This window comes from Ambystoma mexicanum, chromosome 7p (genome assembly GCF_040938575.1).
Source record: "Ambystoma mexicanum isolate Mex_15411 chromosome 7p, UKY_AmexF1_1, whole genome shotgun sequence".
NCBI lineage: Eukaryota > Metazoa > Chordata > Amphibia > Caudata > Ambystomatidae > Ambystoma > Ambystoma mexicanum.
Window position 1 is genome coordinate 531689404 of NC_090939.1, and position 20426 is coordinate 531709829.

At 41.6% G+C, this 20426-nt stretch overlaps 1 protein-coding gene across 3 annotated transcripts in view; it reads right to left on the reverse strand.

Annotated features, from left to right (window-relative positions):
- The window catches only part of MYO16 (myosin XVI), a 3167675-nt gene that overhangs the window by 223847 nt on the left and 2923402 nt on the right, over nucleotides 1-20426 (reverse strand). For all 3 annotated transcript variants that reach the window (XM_069636567.1, XM_069636564.1, XM_069636566.1), the window contains exon 33: nucleotides 7218-7382. In XM_069636567.1, the coding sequence (XP_069492668.1) occupies nucleotides 7218-7382 (165 nt within the window). The remainder of the gene's footprint in view (nucleotides 1-7217; nucleotides 7383-20426) is intronic.

The following is a 20426-nucleotide window of genomic DNA, read 5'->3' on the forward strand; positions in this document are numbered from 1 at the left end:
GACACATCCTTTGTAATGACTGTCACTCCCTAAAAAGAATCTTCAAAATTGACGTATTTTACAAATAAAGTCACTATAGACCCTTAGTCATGGGCGAAAGGTTCAAAACTTGTTTGATGGTGTGCTAGGTTTCTCTAAGCCTGGGTGTGGCAAGGTCAGGACCTCAGGTGCAGAACAACATATTTGAAATAGGTCAACCAACTGTAGGGGGCCAATACAGCAGTGTGATGTTCAAATAAAATCAGCAAGGATCCTTGGTATTTGGCCATACAATGTCAGAGTGAAACAGTTTAAAAATACATTAAGAGCAACCTTACTCAAATGTCCCAGGCATGGAATAAAATAAAACTGTACAAATTAACACAAACAATGGCTAGCTGGATATAACGTCACACCTCAATCTGAGGAAAAGAGGAGACAGAATGAATGAACATACCAAGTTCACTTGGCTGTAATCCTAAACAAGAATGTTTCAAGTGTGCCAAACAAAACAAAACCAAATATAGCAGCTCCATGTCCTTTCCTCCCTACACTAGGAGAAATGTCCATACTATGCAAACAATGGACAGATACCTTTCAAGGATACCTAATAGGAAACGTGGGAGCAAAATGTGCTGATGACCTCACAGAGGCAACACTGCTAAACAGTTTATGGGCAGTAGGATTAGGGATATTTAACACATTACCAGATATACAAGATCAGGAAGGAACATGAGACACATCTACCAGTGGCTCAGCGAGAAAATATGACTCAGCAATTACCATACTAGAAAGACATGTTGGGAATAATACACATGCTGTATTAGAGTGATAAAAGTTCATCGGAAATAGCACACAATAGAGTTAGTGGCCAACTACATAGTAGCGCTCCCAAAATTGATTGCCACTTGCAAAACGGCTGGGAACATGGATGAATACCTTAGAGACCAATTAATGCTCTGCACGACTGATAACAACATCCAGCATAGACTATGGCAGGCTAAAGACCCTACACTAGAGAAAGCCATTGATATAGCAACACACATGGAACTTTAAGGCAAGTGGATTGAAGGTGTCCAAAGCTGAGATGCAATTCCAACAGACATCATAACCAGACAAGAAAAGGAAAGCAACAGCAAGTACGGGAGAAGCAGAAATACATGAGGTTACAACCAAGGGCAAAAAAAAGAAGACAGCAAGAAATGACACAGAGAGTGAAGTCTATCTGGTTAGCTGACTAAACCCAGATTCAAGATTCATGTCCAAACGCTACCACTGGAGGAAATTCCAATATTCTATTTGGACAGGGAATGTCCAGCCATAAATGTGTAATGCATTAGATGTGGCATAGTGGTACACTATGGATGTGTAGCGAAATTTCAAACCCACAGAAAAGATCAACCTCATTAAAGCCCTTGAAGAAGTTGGTGGAGCAAACAGAAGGATTATAACCCACAGTTGTTTCTTTTCAACACATCCTCTAGGCCAAACAAAGGGCCATGGTAAAACATGCAAAGAAACAAGGCAAGATAGAAAATTATGATAGACTCCATACACCATGGTATACTTACACTCATTCGGAAATGAAATCAAGGATGACGCAGACACATTTCAATCTACAGGTATTAGGATACAAATAGGTGATCCTGAAATTTTGTGACAGAATTACTTTCTATAAGTTGTGTGTGGCAAGAGAAAAATCATTGATATTTGGTGGCGAGGATCAAGCAGCATTAGAAGTGGAAATTAATTAAGGAGAAGACTATCCCTTCCTAAGTGTTTTGGCACAAGGTCCTAGTACAAGGTCAAGACTACAGGAGGAATATCCCAAGGAATTCATTGGCACAATAGGAAATCTTAAAGGATTCAAGCACAAACTTGCCTTTAAGCATGGAGTCAACACTGGATGTTTATTCAGTCTGATCTTCATGAGTATCCTTCCAAACTTAGGGCTAGGGAATTGCAAGACATTTCTGTGGACATCGATATGGAAAGTACAAACCTACATAGTCTCTCAGGGAGGATAAGCGTCCCACATGATTGTGATTGTGGGTCCAATCCCATAGTTGCAAGAATTTATTAACTAGACCCAGAAGTACACCCAAGTTCTCTTCCCAATTTGGAGTCCATGCAATCTTTTCAAACAAGCTCTCATTTATCTTTTCAAATTTTGACAATATAGGGCAACCATCATTCAAAATGTCATCCTAAAGAATGACAAGTATATAATTTCCCTCTGTGCATCGATTATGTATCGGTTTCCTCTGTTGCTATTAATTATAGTACTCTGGGAGGTTAAGCTGAGCTCAATATGAATCACCTGTATGAGGGTTGCTCTGGATAACCACAGAATACTATGCCAGATATACCCCTCCAATCGATCCACCCAATATGTAGAATTTGTGTACGAACATTCCAAATCAAATCCGATACTCGCTAGAAGCTTTTGCCAAAATACCGTAACTACACCAGTCAAATTAAAACAAGCTTTGTTAGTTACAAAACTGTTCAAAGACAGCATCATAGATACAGCTTTCGAGTGTTGCTTTTTAAACAATCCAAATTCCTTACTTTCATTTGCCATGTCACAAACCAGATATCGATAGCTTGGAACCTTATACATGGTACCACAAGGAGGAGATATATTTTCTGATTTCCTTTGCTAGTCCCACATCTCATTAATTTGGACTTTTCAAAATGAGTATGCAAATCATTTGCCTTTGCATAAGCATGTACAGTCAAAAGAAAGCTAAATCGTAGGCATATGCCAGATATTGAATTCTTTTCCGGCCCAATTTCGGCGCAAAATTATGAAACCACTTCAGAGAATTGCTTACCTCAGCCAGGAAGAGGTTGGGCAAGGACGCAAACCTGTTTAACTCCCCTAACAATTTTGATAGGTGCAGTCATTGCCCAGTTCTGCCCAACCTCACTTTATCCATGGTGTTCTCATGGAGCAGTTGGCATGTACATATCAAATGTCCCGGCACATCCATTGTTTTTCTTTGTCCACAGCTTTGCACGATCAATGGTGTCTGACAAAGCGGCAAAGTCAGTAAAGAGGATGTATAGAGGAGGGGAAGATATATACCCTACTTGACAAATAAATAAGAGAATTAGCTATGAATTAGCTATGAATATATTACAAATGCAGGATAAAACCCTCTTGAAACCAATGTATTTTTTTCCATTTTGATCCATTTCTCATTTCAGTTGTTAGTTTCCTGATCAACTTTTTGCCATGTTTAAACACAGGAATAATATAAGAGTGGGTCCACGATGAGGGACTATAGGCCTCATTCCGACCCTGGCGTTAACCAAGGCGCTATTAGCGCCTTGGTTGACGCCGTTATTTTTCCGACTCCGCCATTGTGAATGGCGGAATTACCGCCCCATTCCAAGGTTGGCGGGGGCGGTAATTCCCCATTCACCATGGGCCCTTCCCCATTCCCATTTTTTTTGCCCATAGGGCTCAATGGGAATGGGGAAGGCGCTAATTACGGCACCGTAAATTACGGTGCCATAATTAGCTCCTAGGTCCCTTTGCGGGTTGGTTTTTTAACGCCTGCAAAAAGCAGGCATTACGTACCAACCCGCAAAGGGAACTCGGAATAGGGCGGTAAGGGTTTAACGGCACCGGTCTCGTTACCGGTGACCGTTAACCCTTACCGCCCTACTCGGAATGACCCCCTTTGCCCTGTCTGCACAATCCGTTCAAAGAGCGTTGTTAAAATATCAGCCCATAACTCAGCGTTGGCACGCATAACCCTGTTACAAACCCCATCTGGACCGAGAGCTCTTGATTGTTTTAATTTCCTAATTATCAGTAGTATGTCCTATCTACATGCCTCACGTGTCATTGTTGACCGGGGGATTATCTTCAGTTAAAAGAGCAAGCAATTCATTTCTCTGCAATACATGATTCCCAGCCATGAGCTGGTATTATGTTGGTTAATGCTCTTTCCAAGTGATTTCCCTTCTTATAAATAGTTTTCCATAAATGTTTGCTGTTATTCTTATTTAATGCCTCATAGAGATTCTATCACGCTGAACTGACATTGGACATATGGTGACGTTTCATCCAATTTCAATCTTTTTTTTAAATTCCTCACTAACGAACATTTGGAGAGTTGGTTGGTTGCCAATTGGAAGACATTTCTAATTTCCTGTCTTAGTCGTCTTTTTTCCCCAATTATCAGACTGTCATATTGATGTACATGGTTTGTGTTTTCTTTGAATTGCAGGCATATGTTCCTTATAAAAAAAATAACTAGTAATAGAACTTATCCAATGCATAATGTCATCAGGGCAATTGGATTGTTCATATGTTTATTGCAAACTGGAAATGATATGATATGTTAGGTTATTTATAACACGCTTAATACCCAGAGGTTTCTAAGTGCAGACCCGGGGATCAAACCTGTGTTGCTCCGTGTCGTCTTGCTTCCAAGGCGAGCATGTTGCCCCTGAGCTATCCTCCGGAGACATATAAGTTATCACTGCCATCATATTACAGTCAGACCAACCAACACGATACAAACCTCTATTCACATCGATCTCACCAACCACATCAATTTCATTATGACAATCATCACTCATGCTCAATGTAATAGATAGTATAGCATGATCAATATATTTTGTAAAATTGTCCGACATGCATTTGGCAATCGTACCAATCCTCTCACTCACATAGAAGTAATCTATTGCGGAAGATTTACTAGCCATCCTCCATGTTTGTTCTGGCGGGATTACCCCAGGAATAACCCCATTCATAATGGCCACCTGGAGATCATGAAAGAACTCAACCCATTTGGCAGCAGTTGTTCCTGGTTTTTCTCACTTTTTTGCGTCAGTGCAAGTTGTAAAAACACCTTTCTCAACATCTTTTTGGGGGCCTGGAGGGAGTATACTTCTTCCAGTGTGATATGCTCATCAAAAGGATAGATTCTGAAGAACATGATGCAAACTTACTTGGGGTACTGAATGTAATCAAGAAAAAAGGACTAAGGCGTCAATCAAGAAGGCATCAAACCAAAGAAGATGTTGATTGATACTGTAACAAAGGTTCCTCCTCCTGCCAACAAGGACCAATTACGATCATTCTTAGGGATGGCTGAATACCACACAAACATGTGTGCAAGGTATTGCCAAAAAAAAAAAAAGACATTGAGAGACCTAATGAAGAAGAATGCCAAAATGGAATGGTCAGAGAAAAGTTAGGAATATTTTAAAAGGACACAACTTGACATAAACCAAGCCCTAACATTGAAGGTATTGAAATCAACAGCACTCTACATGATCAGTGTAGACACAAGAAATGAGGGGTTGATGTGTGTACTGTGCCAATTACTGGAAGGTAGCAAGGTGATGATAGCCTTCACTTCCAAAGCTCTCAGAGGATATGAACTAAACAACTGTACAAAAGAAAAGAGGTGTTTTTTAATTTATTTTCAGACATTTCTAAACCTTGATATGGGGCCTACCCAGCCCTATCAGAACGAATAAACCTTTGATTCACATAATAAAAACTAACGGTGCAATGTCAGCATCCACTAGAATGTGTTGATACATTGTAGAGATAATAGCCTACAACGCAAGATGATATACACACCAGGGAAAATAAAACTGGTTGCAGACTGCCTGTCCCGATTAATGAAGGGAACTCAACAGCGCAACTATCAATTGATAAACAAAAATCCATACTAGCCACAATTTAACTGGAAATCTCCTGAGATGAATGGATACAAGCTGCAAAAGATGACGAAGAAACTAACATTCATCGCGGAGGCCGACAGGAAGGATCGTACAACATTACACAAGAACCACACGGTTACTCTGAAGTATTTCAAGAAATCATCGTGGCCACAGGATGCATGCCCGAGGACAGGAATGATTGATGAAGGGGGAGAACTAGTGAACGAGTGACAAACTTGTGAGCATAGCGACAAAACAAAAAAGACAAATGCAACTCCTCTTCAACCAAATGAAGTACCTAGAAACACTTGTGTACAGGCTCATTATTAGTGACTAATCATATCATATCATATCTATGTTATTGTGGCCCGATCTTGCAATGGACATTCTGGGCACGTTTGAGACTTTAGAGCCACACAAATAATGTATACACTAGCCTTAATGGACGACACCTCCAAATTGGTGCAGTGAGTCTGTTGTGCATAATACAGGAATAACAGGAAAAGTACAATTTCTCAACACTATATTCCATAGAGAACGTACTCCCAAGGCTATTATCATAGAAGCTGGAATGAGAAGAGTTAGATGCAAATAAATGCAATATAAACAGTTCTGTGATCACTGGAATCACATCACACTGATCATAATCAAGGAAGGAGAATGGTCCAGAGTTCAGGAACCCCACCATACATTATACGGACTATACAAGTTCAGAGTGCATCAACTGGTCACAAAATAAAACAATAAAAGCGTGACTTGATTGAGCAGAGAAACACGTTCTCTGAATGAAGAGGTGAAAGTGAAGAAAGGTGAAATGAGTGCACCAGAATATCAACATTACAATCCAGACGTGAGCCAAAGACGGCCCGAAAAAGTAGACCACAAAGGGAATGGGCAACCAGAGAGAGACGATAGGACAACTATGAAACACATGTGCTCTACAAGGAGAAAGGTGTTCATTCCGATTCTTAGAAGGGACTTTGTATAGTATAACCATAACCACAAACCTTCTTATCCTACACTGTGCTGTATCATCCCTGTCTCCCTGTTTCCTTCTGATTTAATGTTCCTATGGAGGGAGAAGTAGTATTATGAACTCTAGCCTCATGGTAGAACGGACAACTGCACGTTGATGTGGTGGGTTCCACAGCACAAAGTGTCTAAGGATGTTTTTCCTTCAACGCGTCAGATCTTGCATCGGAAAAAAATTAGAGCACCTCGCCGGTTGGGTCCTCCAATAAAACTTCACTTACATTTGACCCCAAAGTGTGCCGTGCCAGATTCACTACAGTTTGTGTGGTTTTATAAAACGTTTGACAAATGAACAAGCCTCACCTGGAGTGGTCACTCTTCTTTGCGTCATTGAATTAACCTCCAGAATATTAAAATGCTTCAAACATGCACAAAGGAATGTCCTTGTTTATGGGAGTGGATGTCTTGCACCTAAAGCATTCTGTGTTCGATAGATCACTCAGCAGAAATTTACAAAAAAGATATAAAAACAGCACTGTTTTGAGAGCAGGTGGATCTATTAAATTGCTTACCGTTTGAAAAAGAGTTTCCATTTTCCGCAGCTACAGCATTGAAAAGCGAAATGGGTGTCGACGTCCGCGGGGGATTAGCATTTTTATCCTGGTTTTCCAATCTGGTTTGTGACAGGTTAAGGTCTTGCCCGCAAGCCAGATTCATGTTATTCTCAATAAGTGATACTGTGAGGGAGAAAAAAAAAACCTGGGGTCATCTTTTTTAATGTAATGCGACTTTACCTAATTAACATTGTAGTCATTACGGTGCCAAGTAAACATACATCGTGTCAAATGTACCGAAGCAAGACAAGCCGAGCAGACAGTGTTTGCGACCGCCATTTCCCTAATATAAGCAGGTCACATCGTGCTAATGTGTCTACCTTTGATGACCCTGGGCCCCTCTCTGTAGCAATCCAAGGATATATTTTTTTAATCGAATCCTTAGCTATTGAGAACAGTCGACCAGCTGAGCGTAAACATTACTTTCTACTAAATGATGACATGTCTTCAAAACCTGTACGTATCTTTTAAAAGAGCGCGGTTTCCAATTGTGAGGCCTTGGTGGAATTTCAAGTTGTCCAGCATGCACTTTCCACTGAGTGACGCAGCAGCTTGATGGACGCTGTTGACAGAGTAAAGCTCCTGACAGGGCGAGAGGCAGCCCTCCTGCCGGCCGCCATTCTATCTGCTACCACTGCAACCGCGCTGCATTTTTTGTAATTGCTTCAGATATAGAAAATGATTCAGATGCAGACGGAATACTAGGCAAGCAGAAGGATCGTTAGTTGGCGCCATGTTCTCAAATGTACCTTTTAAAAGCATTAACGAAATACTTGTGGTTTGCCCGCTGCTAGCAGACGGACCGCACATCACAGCTGCAGAAACCAGTGCATACTGAGCTAAAGACTGGGCAGCACCGTTTACAGAATAGTAGGTCAGCAAAATTGAGAACAATTTGCAATGTCTTTCACATTTTTACAGAAGCCGAGTGCACTTGATGAAATGTGTATTGAGGAAGGGACAACATGACGAAGAATGAGCGCTCTACCTGTAATTGTCGCGCGCCCTGACATGTTTAATTCATACATTGCCTCATGAATATAGATGAAGAGCGCTGACAGGTGAGGCAGGCTAACGTCTTTGAATGAAATGAAGAAAATGCGTGAAGGCCCTGCTTGTTTCTTTTACAGATGTATCACCCGAAAACACCCTCCCATGCCTCTCCCATCATCCACTTTGCTCCCACCACAAATGAGTGGCCTAGTGCGTGCTTGCTGCCCCACTTTCATGGATGTTTGTGCACATGCTTTAGCGGCACACTGCTCCCTGCTTACACTTGCCAACAGTCTAAATGCAATCTAAATTGCTGTCTAAGGCCCATTCCAATGGGGTTTTGCCATTATAAAACACTTCTGTGTATTAGGCCTGTAAAGTGACAAATGATGTGGTTTGTGTGTTGCTGCTCTGGGCAACAGTGTTAGCTCCAAAAGACAGTACTGGGCCGATTCATGGAATATTTGCCCGGGATCAAAGTGACTTTGCACTGCTGAAAAGTGACTTTGCACTGCTGACACAAACCCTGATTCATGGAACCGTGCAAAGTCCGGGCAAAGTCAGTGCATAGTCATTTTTGCAATACAAAATTACTTTGCACAGCAAAAATCCACTTTGCACAGTTACATGAATCAGGGTTTGTGTCGGCAATGTAAAGTCACTTTTGAGCAGTGCAAAGACACTTTGAACTGTGTAAATATTCCATGAAGGACATGGGAGGGGCAGAGCAGTGAGCACCTTCTCACGCACTGGGGTGTGTTTGCATTTACAGCCCATTTCTCTCTACTTCTGGTCTCCTGTGTATTATTTGTGTCCAAGTGCCGAGTACCTGGAGTGCCTGCTGTGCCTGAGGTGTCGTGGGGGAGCTGGATGAGCACAGGTATCGTGGGGAGCATGACGTGGCTGTAACAGACCTTATCCTCTATAACGCAAATATACTGATCAGTATTGCAATTGTTTACAGTACTACCCCTATCACCAGTGTCGGCCTGGGACAAGAAATAGGCCCGGTCACCCAAAAAAAAGTGGCCCACCACTCGTCTCAAAAAAGTGGCCCACCCCTCGCCTCATGACCCTTGACCTCTGATGACATCACCGGAAGTGATGTCATTTGACCCCAACCCGAAGTGACATCCCAGGAAGCGATGAAACACGACCTTTTGTCCTCTTGACAAAACGGGAAGTGGCATCAAATGGCATTCTGCCTAAGTACACTACGAAAAATATGTTTATGATATCACTGTAAAGTGATATATCTTTCATACGAGAATGGATCACCATATGTATCATTAATATCTGTGTGTACAGGCCCATATTACCAAATTACGGTCAATGCAAGCTGACGTCCAAGGCCAAATGATAATATGTTATTGTATAGCATTTACACTTAAGCTCTTTTTTATAGAACAAATATGCATACAATATCACCAAACCTGTGTTGGTACTCATTTATCGACCTGTGAAGATGAAAGGCTTTTTGAAAAAGATTTTTTTTTTTTTTTTATTGTAACATTTAGTTATTTACATAACTTTAATTACAAAATTAGAGACAACCTCTTCATCTTACTACTATTTCATCTATCCACCATCATATGAGTTCATCAATCCATTATGGTTCTTTTTTTTTTTTTTTTTTTTTAAAAATCACAGTTCTTTTCCTTACCGGCCCAGGGTTGGCCAGAAACCGGCCTCCACTCCCCAGGGCCGAAAGGCAGAGGGGCCAATACGACCCTGCCTATCACTCTCCTGTCTTCCCGTGATGTTTTGCCTATCCCCAACCACACGTCTAACCCACACCAATGCCACCTTTTCCCATGTGTGCTCTGGCGGTTCTTGGTCAAGCAATAAAGCGCTATATAAATGAACAATAAAATAAAAATAAAAAGAATAATAGAAAAGTCCAAATGACGTAGGATGGGCTGGGGGAGAGGCAACGAGAACACTGGTATCTGAAAACAATCATACTTAAAGTATATCATTCATGGACAGACTGGCTACATGAATCTAAAATATGTTCTAAGAATGGCCTCCAAAATCTATTTTCGACTTACGTTTCTTTTTTTTTTTTTTTTCTTAAACAGTTCTTAAACAGTGGTGCGCCAGAATGGCTGTCATCATAATCACATTAAAATGCTGCGATATTTATTGTACTTTCCAGTGGACTAGGTAACCTTCCATGGAAGCCGCATGTGATGGGGCCTTTAATCATCAACTCATGGCACGCCAATTCACCTGCTATTTTCAGAGTTCCCAGAAATGCCCGGGCCGAAGGCTCAGAGCAGAAATCACGAGACCAAGTAAGGCGCAAGCTTTTCAATCCTTAGAGTTCACGGCTTGGAAAAAAATGCCCACCAGAAAAAAAGATTAGCTAAACAGAGCAACTCATTGTAAGGGAGGTCGGGTGACTGCACCATACTGCCAGCCTTCACATTTTCCATGTGATAAAGACTGGAAGAAATTGATTATATATTTTTCAAGTTTATAAGTCTGTAATATGTCCCAATACAATCCTTCAGTTCTCCTACTGATTACAGATGTAATTCAGGCATTCAATGTAAGGCAATGCCTTCTCTTCTGGTCTCAAGGAACATATGCATTTTCATTTCCGGTATTTTCGGTTGCTTAGCATGTGATTTCCCACAAGAGGCATCACTGTGCTTCGCTCGGAGTTGAACGCGCAGCGGACGTTATATGCTGAGCCGTATTCATGTCTATGCAAATAGGACGAGCACTTAACGTTATCTCATAACGGTGGGGAGGACATGATCAAGTGCAATCCCACCTACTTTGGCCAAGGGGATTTGCTGCTGTTTGCTGGAAAGAAGAAACTCCTCTCAGAGGAGAGTGAATCGCTGCAGGAAGTGATGCCAAAGCGCAGGCAGAGATAAAGGCAATACAGTAAATGGAGCAGGGGGCGCTTCAATGGAGTTTTTTTAAAAAATATATCCATGGTTTCCACAAGAGAGATCTTTGTCATACAAAGCACATGTGTTGGACAGAAACGCATGCAATAATAGTTAATATTTAGTGACACAGAGTGCTCATGTTTCTTTTAGCCATGCGTGAGAAAGTGATCCAGTCCTGCTTATGCATGGAATTCTGGGGTTTGAAGTTTCCAAAAATGTCAAATGGGAAAGAAAAAATACACGTCACATAATCCAAAGGGGAAAAGACAGGGCTGGGTGGCCTTCTCACTCATGGCCATGGTAAATTTGACAGCTCAGATGACCAGTGGCCGTAGTGGATGGGAGCGGGTGGGAGCGGTTGGAAAAGGTGCTCCTCTACTTTTTTAAATTAAGTTTTGATGTTCCTATACTTTTATTTAAAAAAAGAAACCATTCCGGAATGGTTTTGTTCCAAAATAAAAGTGGAGGAAGAAGTTAAAACGTGAAATTCAGTGCATAACAATGCAAGTTCATTTAAACAGAAGGTGCATTTCTTTGGGGGTTTGTATTGTGCGTGGGAAGCTGAGTGGTGATGGGGTTTGTTGAGAGTGGGAGCAGGCCAGCAGGGAACACAGTTCCACTACTTCTTTTCATACACTTCAACCACTTCTGATGACACTGTGCCTGTGTGGACTTATGCTCTTAAGTAGGCCTTATGGAGGTGTCATGATCATGGGATAATGACCGACCTACAAGTTAGTGATTAAGTCCGCTACTGAGGGTCTATAAAGCTATCAGCACATGATGTTGTGCAACTAAAAATAAAGATAGAGCTATTAGGGTGATGCTCTACTCAGAATTAACAGAATGATGTCTATACTAGAGATTGCCGACTGCACTCTGAACATTCTGATTGGCCAAGCAGAGGCCTATACTGCAATCTAATCGAAATGCCAGGTAATGTTTCTCGCCGTTATGCGCAGCAGACATATGTAGGCATTACATTTGGTCTTGTAATAATAAAGAACGCACTGTTTTATTCTCTTGACATTTCTTTCTTCATTTGGAGTAAGACAATTCTGAGAACATATCAGGGGCAAAGAAAAGTAAGGCAATAACACAGTGGGGTGTGACTCCTGGCATTGATCTCCCGCCTTGTCCTTGTGCTCTCCTACTTTGACCCACTATCTTCCTGAATCCTCCGAAGTTGACACTGCGTGATGAAGGGGATCATCTGGCATGGCCAAGTCTGCATACCTCTCATTGTAAGCAGTGGAAAATGGTGTATGTCTGAATAAATAAAGTGCATAGACACCTTAGTTTGATAGATATTACCACCCTTGACTGTCCTCCATGGAGGTGGAAATGTTTTATAACAAGGCACACTCCAGCCAGGGACTCCTTCCAATGACTATGAATGTGGCGCACAATAAAAACGGTTTCTATTTTAAATCAACCACGGGTTCCTTATTTGAGTAGGCCCCCAACCCGTCTCACACCCACCTTAACAAACACCCTATGTTGCAATGGAGCAAGAACCAGGCCGGTGTGTAACAATATGATATTTATTAATTTTATGGTGAAATGAAAAATCAAGCAAAATTAAACAATTGGGCAGCAACCACTGATGTTGTGGCAATACAATGCAACATCCCCACAACACAGTTAATTCAAACTCCTAAAATAATATACAAAAACCTTTAATAGCAAGCAAAAGAGAAATTGTGTTTGAAAAGCAACAGATGGCATTCAAGTTATGGCCTCCCCCTGCATACTCACCCCCAAACTCCTGCTAACTAAATTATTTGTGGATGGAAGGCAGTGGCAAGGAGTCAGAATGAAGAGGGAAAAATCGGATTTTGAATTCAGCCCACCACCTCAGATGGTAGGCCAGAAACGAAAATGAAAACCTTATTTATGAGCGAAACAGCATAATTGGATTTCACTTGTTACTCGCACAGCAGTTTACAACCGCAGTGGGATAGCTAGGACAGAAATTCTTGTTGCTACACTTGAGAGATATGGAAGCTTACATACTAATACACAGGGCACCAAGGCAATGTGAACACAGGTAAGGAAATCGATTTGGGAATGAAAACAAGTGCAAAAGAAAACACACGCATCAGAATGGCAATTCTTTTCTACACAGGAGTTGGGATGACATGCAGCCGCGGAAAGGGCTTGGCTGTCAAAATCGAAAATCGGTTTTCAGGACAAGGAACAGAGGCACATAACAGATGGGATTCTGATAGAAAGGGATTACTCTTAATAGGACTACAGTTTGGGTTTTTCTAAGGGACAAATGCAAATCAGAATTTGGAGAAAAGAACACAAAACACGGGCAAATTCGTTTTTTTCTACACAGAGTCTAATTCTATTTAGGCTATGTTATAATAACTATAGTTATTTAAAGGAAGACACTGAATGCAAGGGGGTTAATTTAGAATTTTAACCAGCTTGCACCATGAATTTCCTTATGGGGGAATTACTTAAATTACTTCGAAATGGTACTAAGGACTTACACAGATAACGGGAAGAACTATAAACGGAATATGCTGCAGACACAGGCTAATACAGATTTGTCTATGAAAAGGTCAACAGATTATACTGTCAAGGGACTTGCATGGGATTTCAATGGGGTGTAAGTGTCAAAAGAGTGGGTTATGCAGTTTTGGGAACTGGGGCTATGTGCTACTTACAATGTAAGCTTGAGTTTGGGATTCTGGAAAGCCAGCGAGGTCTCCGGACAGCTAGGCCACAGGATCTGGTCACTCTGGATGGCTGGGCCAAGGGATATGGTCACCGGAACAGCTGGGCCAAGGGATCTGGTCACTGGGCTCTCCTAGATGGGATGCTGGACAGCTAGGCAAGATATGGTCACTGCACGCTCTAGGATGGTATCAGCTGCCTCCTCTCCTTTCTCCCTGGATTCTTGGGTGTGCCTGGATCTGTATGAATGATGGGTCTGCCTGAATGGATTCTGCGTCTTGAGTGAGTGAGTCTCGAAAGTCCCTTGTATTTCTCTGTCTCCCCCTTATATAGCCAAAATGACCTAATCGAATGTACAACCTGGGGGAAGTACTCTGGAATTATTCCTCTCCTGGGATAGGACAGCCTACCGATCTGCCCTCCTCCCCCTGGGCCAATTGGTTCAGGGGAAATGACATCATTTATGTATTTGCATTTATGACCTTTCTTTGTCTCTCCAGCCTACTTTTTTACCGAAAATGAGTTGTAGATCAAAAATTCAAACTTATACTAGCCACCACCATGAGAAGTAGATGCCCAAGGGAATCCCTTATTTGTATATTTGTATGACAAGTTCATGGATCTGGATGATAAACCCTTGTATAACACCCCTCTCTTTGAATCCCCCTGACCTCACTGAGCCAAGAAGTAGGTTTGTTTTGCAAATTAACAGATTTATTTGAAAATTAAACTATATATATATATATATATATATATATATATATATATATATATATATATATATACATATATATATATCACACTTTTATAATACATTAATATTTGATCGCACACTTATGAATATGACAGTGATCAACAATGGATAATATTACACTAGCACACTTTTGCAATCACTTAGGAGATGGTATAGAAAGGATAAGGTAGCTGAGAATGCTTTTATGGTTTCAAGGAAAAACAATGATGGAAAGAATGCAGTACAGAAATTAACTGTTATGGTTTCAACCAGAGATAATATAATCATGTGGGCTTTTCGGCCATCTTGGATTTTCTAAGCCCACCGCAGCAAAAGTTGTAGCCTAATAATTCAAATGTGGGTCAAGACACCTGACAAGACCCCCACAGCAAACTGTCTCTGCCAGGCTCGGTTTACAAGAAAGGACTTTTATGATGCCCTTTGAAGTTTGACAGTTCCTCCTTCTAAAGGGGTGCTGGAGGAAATTGTACTTTTCGGTCATGCACCAGCCCTACTGGCTTCCATTGTTCCTTCTGGCAGGGATGCTGCTAGTTTAGCAGGGTTGTGAATCCTCGCTTTCTCTGCCTTTTCATATGTCATTGTGGGCCAGTTCACTTATGGATGCAACTTTCAGTGGGCCAGTGCCTGGGCCAAAAACCCAGTTTTACTGGTTTCTGAGCCTTTTCTATGTAACCAAGTCTTGTGGGGACAAATATAATGTACATTATATAGCTAAAACCCCCACCCACATATACAATCACATTTATGTGCGAGCGAAAAATGTCATTTGACATTAGCTTTTAAACAGCATTTCCCTTATTTTTAAAAGAGCAGATTCACCCTTTTGTTAATTTCCTTTAATTTCAAGTTTACAAAAGCGGTTCCTGCAGACCACAGGATGGTTTTTCATTTAATCTTCTGGCGGTTTTGCATATACTGTTGGTTTATGGACACCAAAGAGTGCTTTGATATTGACATGAAGCAAAGAAACGCCACGTTATTTCTTTCATTTACTGCAATTTGAGCGCAATGGTTTGCTTTAAAAGGAAACAAAAACCGTGTTGATTGAAAAGCAGAACTCTCTGCCCCTCATGTGATTTATTAGTAGACACATGTTCTTGGGAGGTATTGCCTAACATTTTGGCAATTAGATGAAATAAAACATGCAGGGGTGTGTTTCCATGGAGGGCACAACTTTGTGATGTTTTAATGAAAGAAAGAAAAATATAGGGCCGTCTTGAATGCTGTGCGCAGTTTTAGTATTCCAAGGACAGACCAGCAAATGTGGTGTCGTTCTGAATGCAGGTCATTTCCTTATGGTTCAATTTGAAAGTAAAACAAATTCAGAGCCATTCTTTGGGTGGCAGTGTTCAATGCGCGCCACACATGTGCTAGGAAAAAGAAGAGCACTGCGTTTTTTTTGTGGCATTATTTCAATACAGTTTTTGGTTTGAAGGGGATTTCTGCTGAGGGCCTTAAATGTACCGCACAGATTTGTAGCTGTGGTAATGCCACTTAAGACCATGGTTTGATATGAGCCAGTGGACTGTGCTTGTTCCTATTCCTCTTCAATGCAGGAAATTTCCCTTACGTCTCTTGTGCCATGTAATTATTGGATTAAAGCTAGCCTGCTTTAGAGGTCCAGCCCATGTTCTGGAGAGAGGTGGACTTTGCTCTTCCACAGACACACCCAACGTGCTTTGTGCTACAGGAAGTGGAAGGGACAGGAAAGAGAGTGAGGGGCAGAGAACACCAGGATGGTTGAATCCTTTATGAAAGACTCTTTGGTATACAGCACCCTGGTGTGTGTCAGGATTCCAGGTAGCAGTGTGTCCAGGAGCCCTCCAGTTGGTGTTAATGTAAGCTTACATATAGGACAGCACCGTTCTTTAGTCAGTCACAGGACCACTCAACAAGGTTTACTGCACCCACGCTCTCAGAACCTTCAGAAATTAGGCAGGCGCAAGGCCGGGTCCTGCTTCGTAATGAACCGGAGGTTACCATGGAAACTATGGCGTCTGCTCTGTGCTCTGAGAATCATGTAACTTGTGATCATGTGATTCAGAGTATTTAGGAACCTCTCCATTTTCGATCTGGTGCTTCTGATTATGAAGTGTGCCTTGTTTCTTGTTTCCTGCTACTTACCTTGCTTGAATACCTCATAGCTGAACCTCGGATTGTGTTTTGGACCTTGCTATTGCCTACTCCTTGTCTGCCTGAACACTTGCTGCTGGAACTTCGGATATTGTTTTGACACTTGCCTTTTGCCCATTCCTTGACTGCGCCCACGTTGCTACGGAATTCTCTAGTCTTCAACGCTGAACCGGATTAGTGCTATCGGACTGCCTTTGCCTCCTGTTTTTGCTCAGTACTTACGCCAGCCTGTTGCCGACCCGTTTCTGTCTGGATTCCTTGTTTGACTTCCTGGGAAGCAACATTCCGCACAAACTGCGATCCTTGAGTGCATGGACTAGAGACTGCATGGTGCGCTTGTGGAGATCCATTAGGTGTTCTCGTGCCATCGGGCTTGGTGGCAATTCCACAGACTTGAGACTCTGCCATCCCGCTTTGAGGCGTCCTTGTGTCATCGGTGTTAGGATTCATGGGGGTGTTGCTTCCATTTAACTCTATCATCTATTCATCTGCAATCACCCATCATCAATCAGCTATTTTTCCCCCTCCGATTCGGTACCTACCATCACACTAGACACGGTAAAACAAACTGTTTCCTAGTATTATTTTACTGCTCTGTTAAATCCTCTGTTTTCCCATTATTGGTAACACATGCCTAAATACACAAGTGTTTTACAGGTACACCAGTTGTCCAGGAACCCAGGGAAGGAACATGCCTCTAGATTCATCCTCATTTTTGCCCAAGCATTTGTGAAGCCCTGGCAATCTACTACTGGTCCAGGTTAGCACTGTTTGTGGTTTTCTTATTGATTGGCAGTTGTGATCAGTACATCAGTAACAATATTTCTGTTGTTTTTTGACAGCCTGTTGTTCGTGCTGTGTTCATTTTCCAAGGAATTGACATCTCTGCATGTTATTTATACATACAGAGTGGTACATTGTTGGGAAGAATTTGTTCACTACACTACGGGCTCAAGTACAGCTACCGTTTTGGTTTCACGTATATAGGATGGATTCTGACATGTGAGGCTCTTGAATGGGTGTGCTCCTTTGATGCCTGGGCCCAGGAGACCTTAGTTCTAAGTCGTGGTATCCTGGAAGGGTGCTACCTACCTTCACAAAGAGATCAAAGAAGAGGCATGGCCATCCAGGTTCCTGTTCTGTCACTTGACAGGACCAGCCTTTCCGGCCAGAATACACATCTGTTCCCACAGCTGAGCTGGCTCATAGGAGCCGACACATGTGGGATGTCAAATTGGACATGGCTGCAATAATCATGAACAGTGTCAGGCAACATGCCTTAATTTAGGCATAGCTTATATTTAGTTAGTTAGCTAACACAATGCATTCGGGATGCACCATTAACAGTATAAAACAACATAACATCCTAGCCTAATTAAATGTATTATGAAACACCACACTTTCTGGATACCTTAAAATTACTTACCAATCACTCTTTACAAATGTTAAAATAACATACATAAAAACCTCTATTCATTGATTAAATGGTGTAAAATGTCACTGTGCCCAATACAGTAGATACATTATAGAAGACCACAGGCTCAGAGTACTCTAGAAACTCTTCCAAAAGCCTCTAAAATATTATACATAAAATCCCCAGAAAGAGAGAGAGAGAGTGAGAGAGAGAGAGAGAGAGAGAGAGAGAGAGAGAGAGAGAGAGAGAGAGAGAGAGAGAGAGAGAGAGAGAGAGAGAGTTTACCCTATCACCAGCCCATAAGCATGAAGTACAAACACTAATAATTTGCTTGGTACACAATGCATATCTTATTGCAGCCCTTGCATTGCAGAGACTTGGCTGTCACTGCAGTTGACAAATGAGCACCTTTCACCTCTGAACCTGCTATGTGCCACAGGAAGAGCAGGCGCTGCACATCAGGATACAGAGGCAGCAGGGCACAGGTGCATACTATGCCTCTTGCATGGCGCATATGAAAGGGACTCTGGTCAGTAGATTACCCTTTCACAGATGGAATTACCTGCATCATTATATACAATAATAAAAAAGCCAGCACTTTTACGCCTTGCCAAATGGCATTCCAACACTGTTAGGACCCATATCTACAAAAGCTCATATTGCCCAGTAGCCCTGGACCCTGAATGACTCCCATGTGCTTGATATAGATTAGTGCCCTGTTCTCCCTGGTCTAATTCCAATCAACACTGAACTAAAGATTCCAGAGCTGTATGAATCATAAAAAGAGAATTACATTTGGCGACATACCAATGGAACCTCAGCATATCATCATGTTACATATCTGCATACATATGGTTGCTCTCAGCTTACTCAAAATGGTAAGGCATACCTCACAATAAATGGCTTAAGTTGGGTCTCCTAAGTGCACGCCATCATCTTCATTTGCATACTGTGCTGGTCATTGACATTTGTAATATCTGCTGACACACAATGTATCCTTTCCGCAATACAAATCTCATTGTCTCAGTAAACCATTTCTCACACATTGATTTACACAACAAAGCAGACCAACTCTACCTCTCTACTTTCTTCCTGGTGTCTACTAAATGCCAACTGCACTGCCAAAGGGAACGATTTGAGCCTTATCCAAGCAACAATGTTGGCTTTAATGCCATCTTTAATATTTCGCTGTTCTTTCTAAAGTGAAGCAACAACAGAGTGCCTCTATAAACCTCTTACGATGTAATTGCAATTAATTTCTTAACATTGAAGCACAATTACATAACCCTGTGTTAATTTTAATTGATATAGTCATACAGTGTAAGAACATATTATTAAATGGACGTTGTTTGGTAAATTGATGAAAAATATAGAATTGTAACTTAAAGTAGACCTCTGGGTCAGGGATGCAGACATTCTGCAGTGGTGAAAGTGTGTGGGATGTTTTTACCCATGCATCCGAGCCCTACCTCAAAACTGTGCAGTATTGACATGGAAAACATCATGATGGCCAGAGCTTCCCAGAAAATGCACAGGGAAATGCATGAAGAATAGGCTGCCACTCATTTTTGCCGATGTTATGGGCACAGAAGGACACTGCCTAAAACCACCATTGGACTACCCACACAGTAGTCTGAAACCATTGGGAATGGCAATGCTGATTGCCAAAAGCAAACCCATAACTGTTGGGAATTCATTTTCTTAAATCCCAAAAAGGGGTGCAGTACCAGTACTCACCACTATCAGAAAGCCGGCGTTTTAAAACAACACCAGATTTTACTTTTTTGTGTAAAACTGAATAAATGAACCCAAAGCATGCCAAAGAAAGACTTACTGAGAGGTGGATCCAATGTAAAGTTATATTCTGAAGTGACTTGAAGGTTTATAACAAGATTGGCTGAGCTGTGGATTGGTTTCAGCAGTTTAAGTAAATTTGGGCTGAAAGACACTAAAAATCTAAATGTTTAAAAGAAATGAGTGACCTACTTTTGAGTGTTCATAGGTTGCAATTGTTTAAATGTCATAGTTTTAAACTTAGAATCAGCATCCTAGCTGCATATGTAAAAAAATGTCTTGACTTAAACTGGGGAACAGAAATGACATGTAGCTAAAAACTGGCTTAAAGAGATTCCAATTTTGCCTGGCAACTACCCCCCATCAGGAGTGAAACTTGAGTCACAGCTGTGTTCCCAGGCCTATCTGCCTTTTGCTGGCCACACTAAGGATATGCCATCTCTCTGATAATTGAATTAAGGGGAGCCACCACAGAATACAGGAGC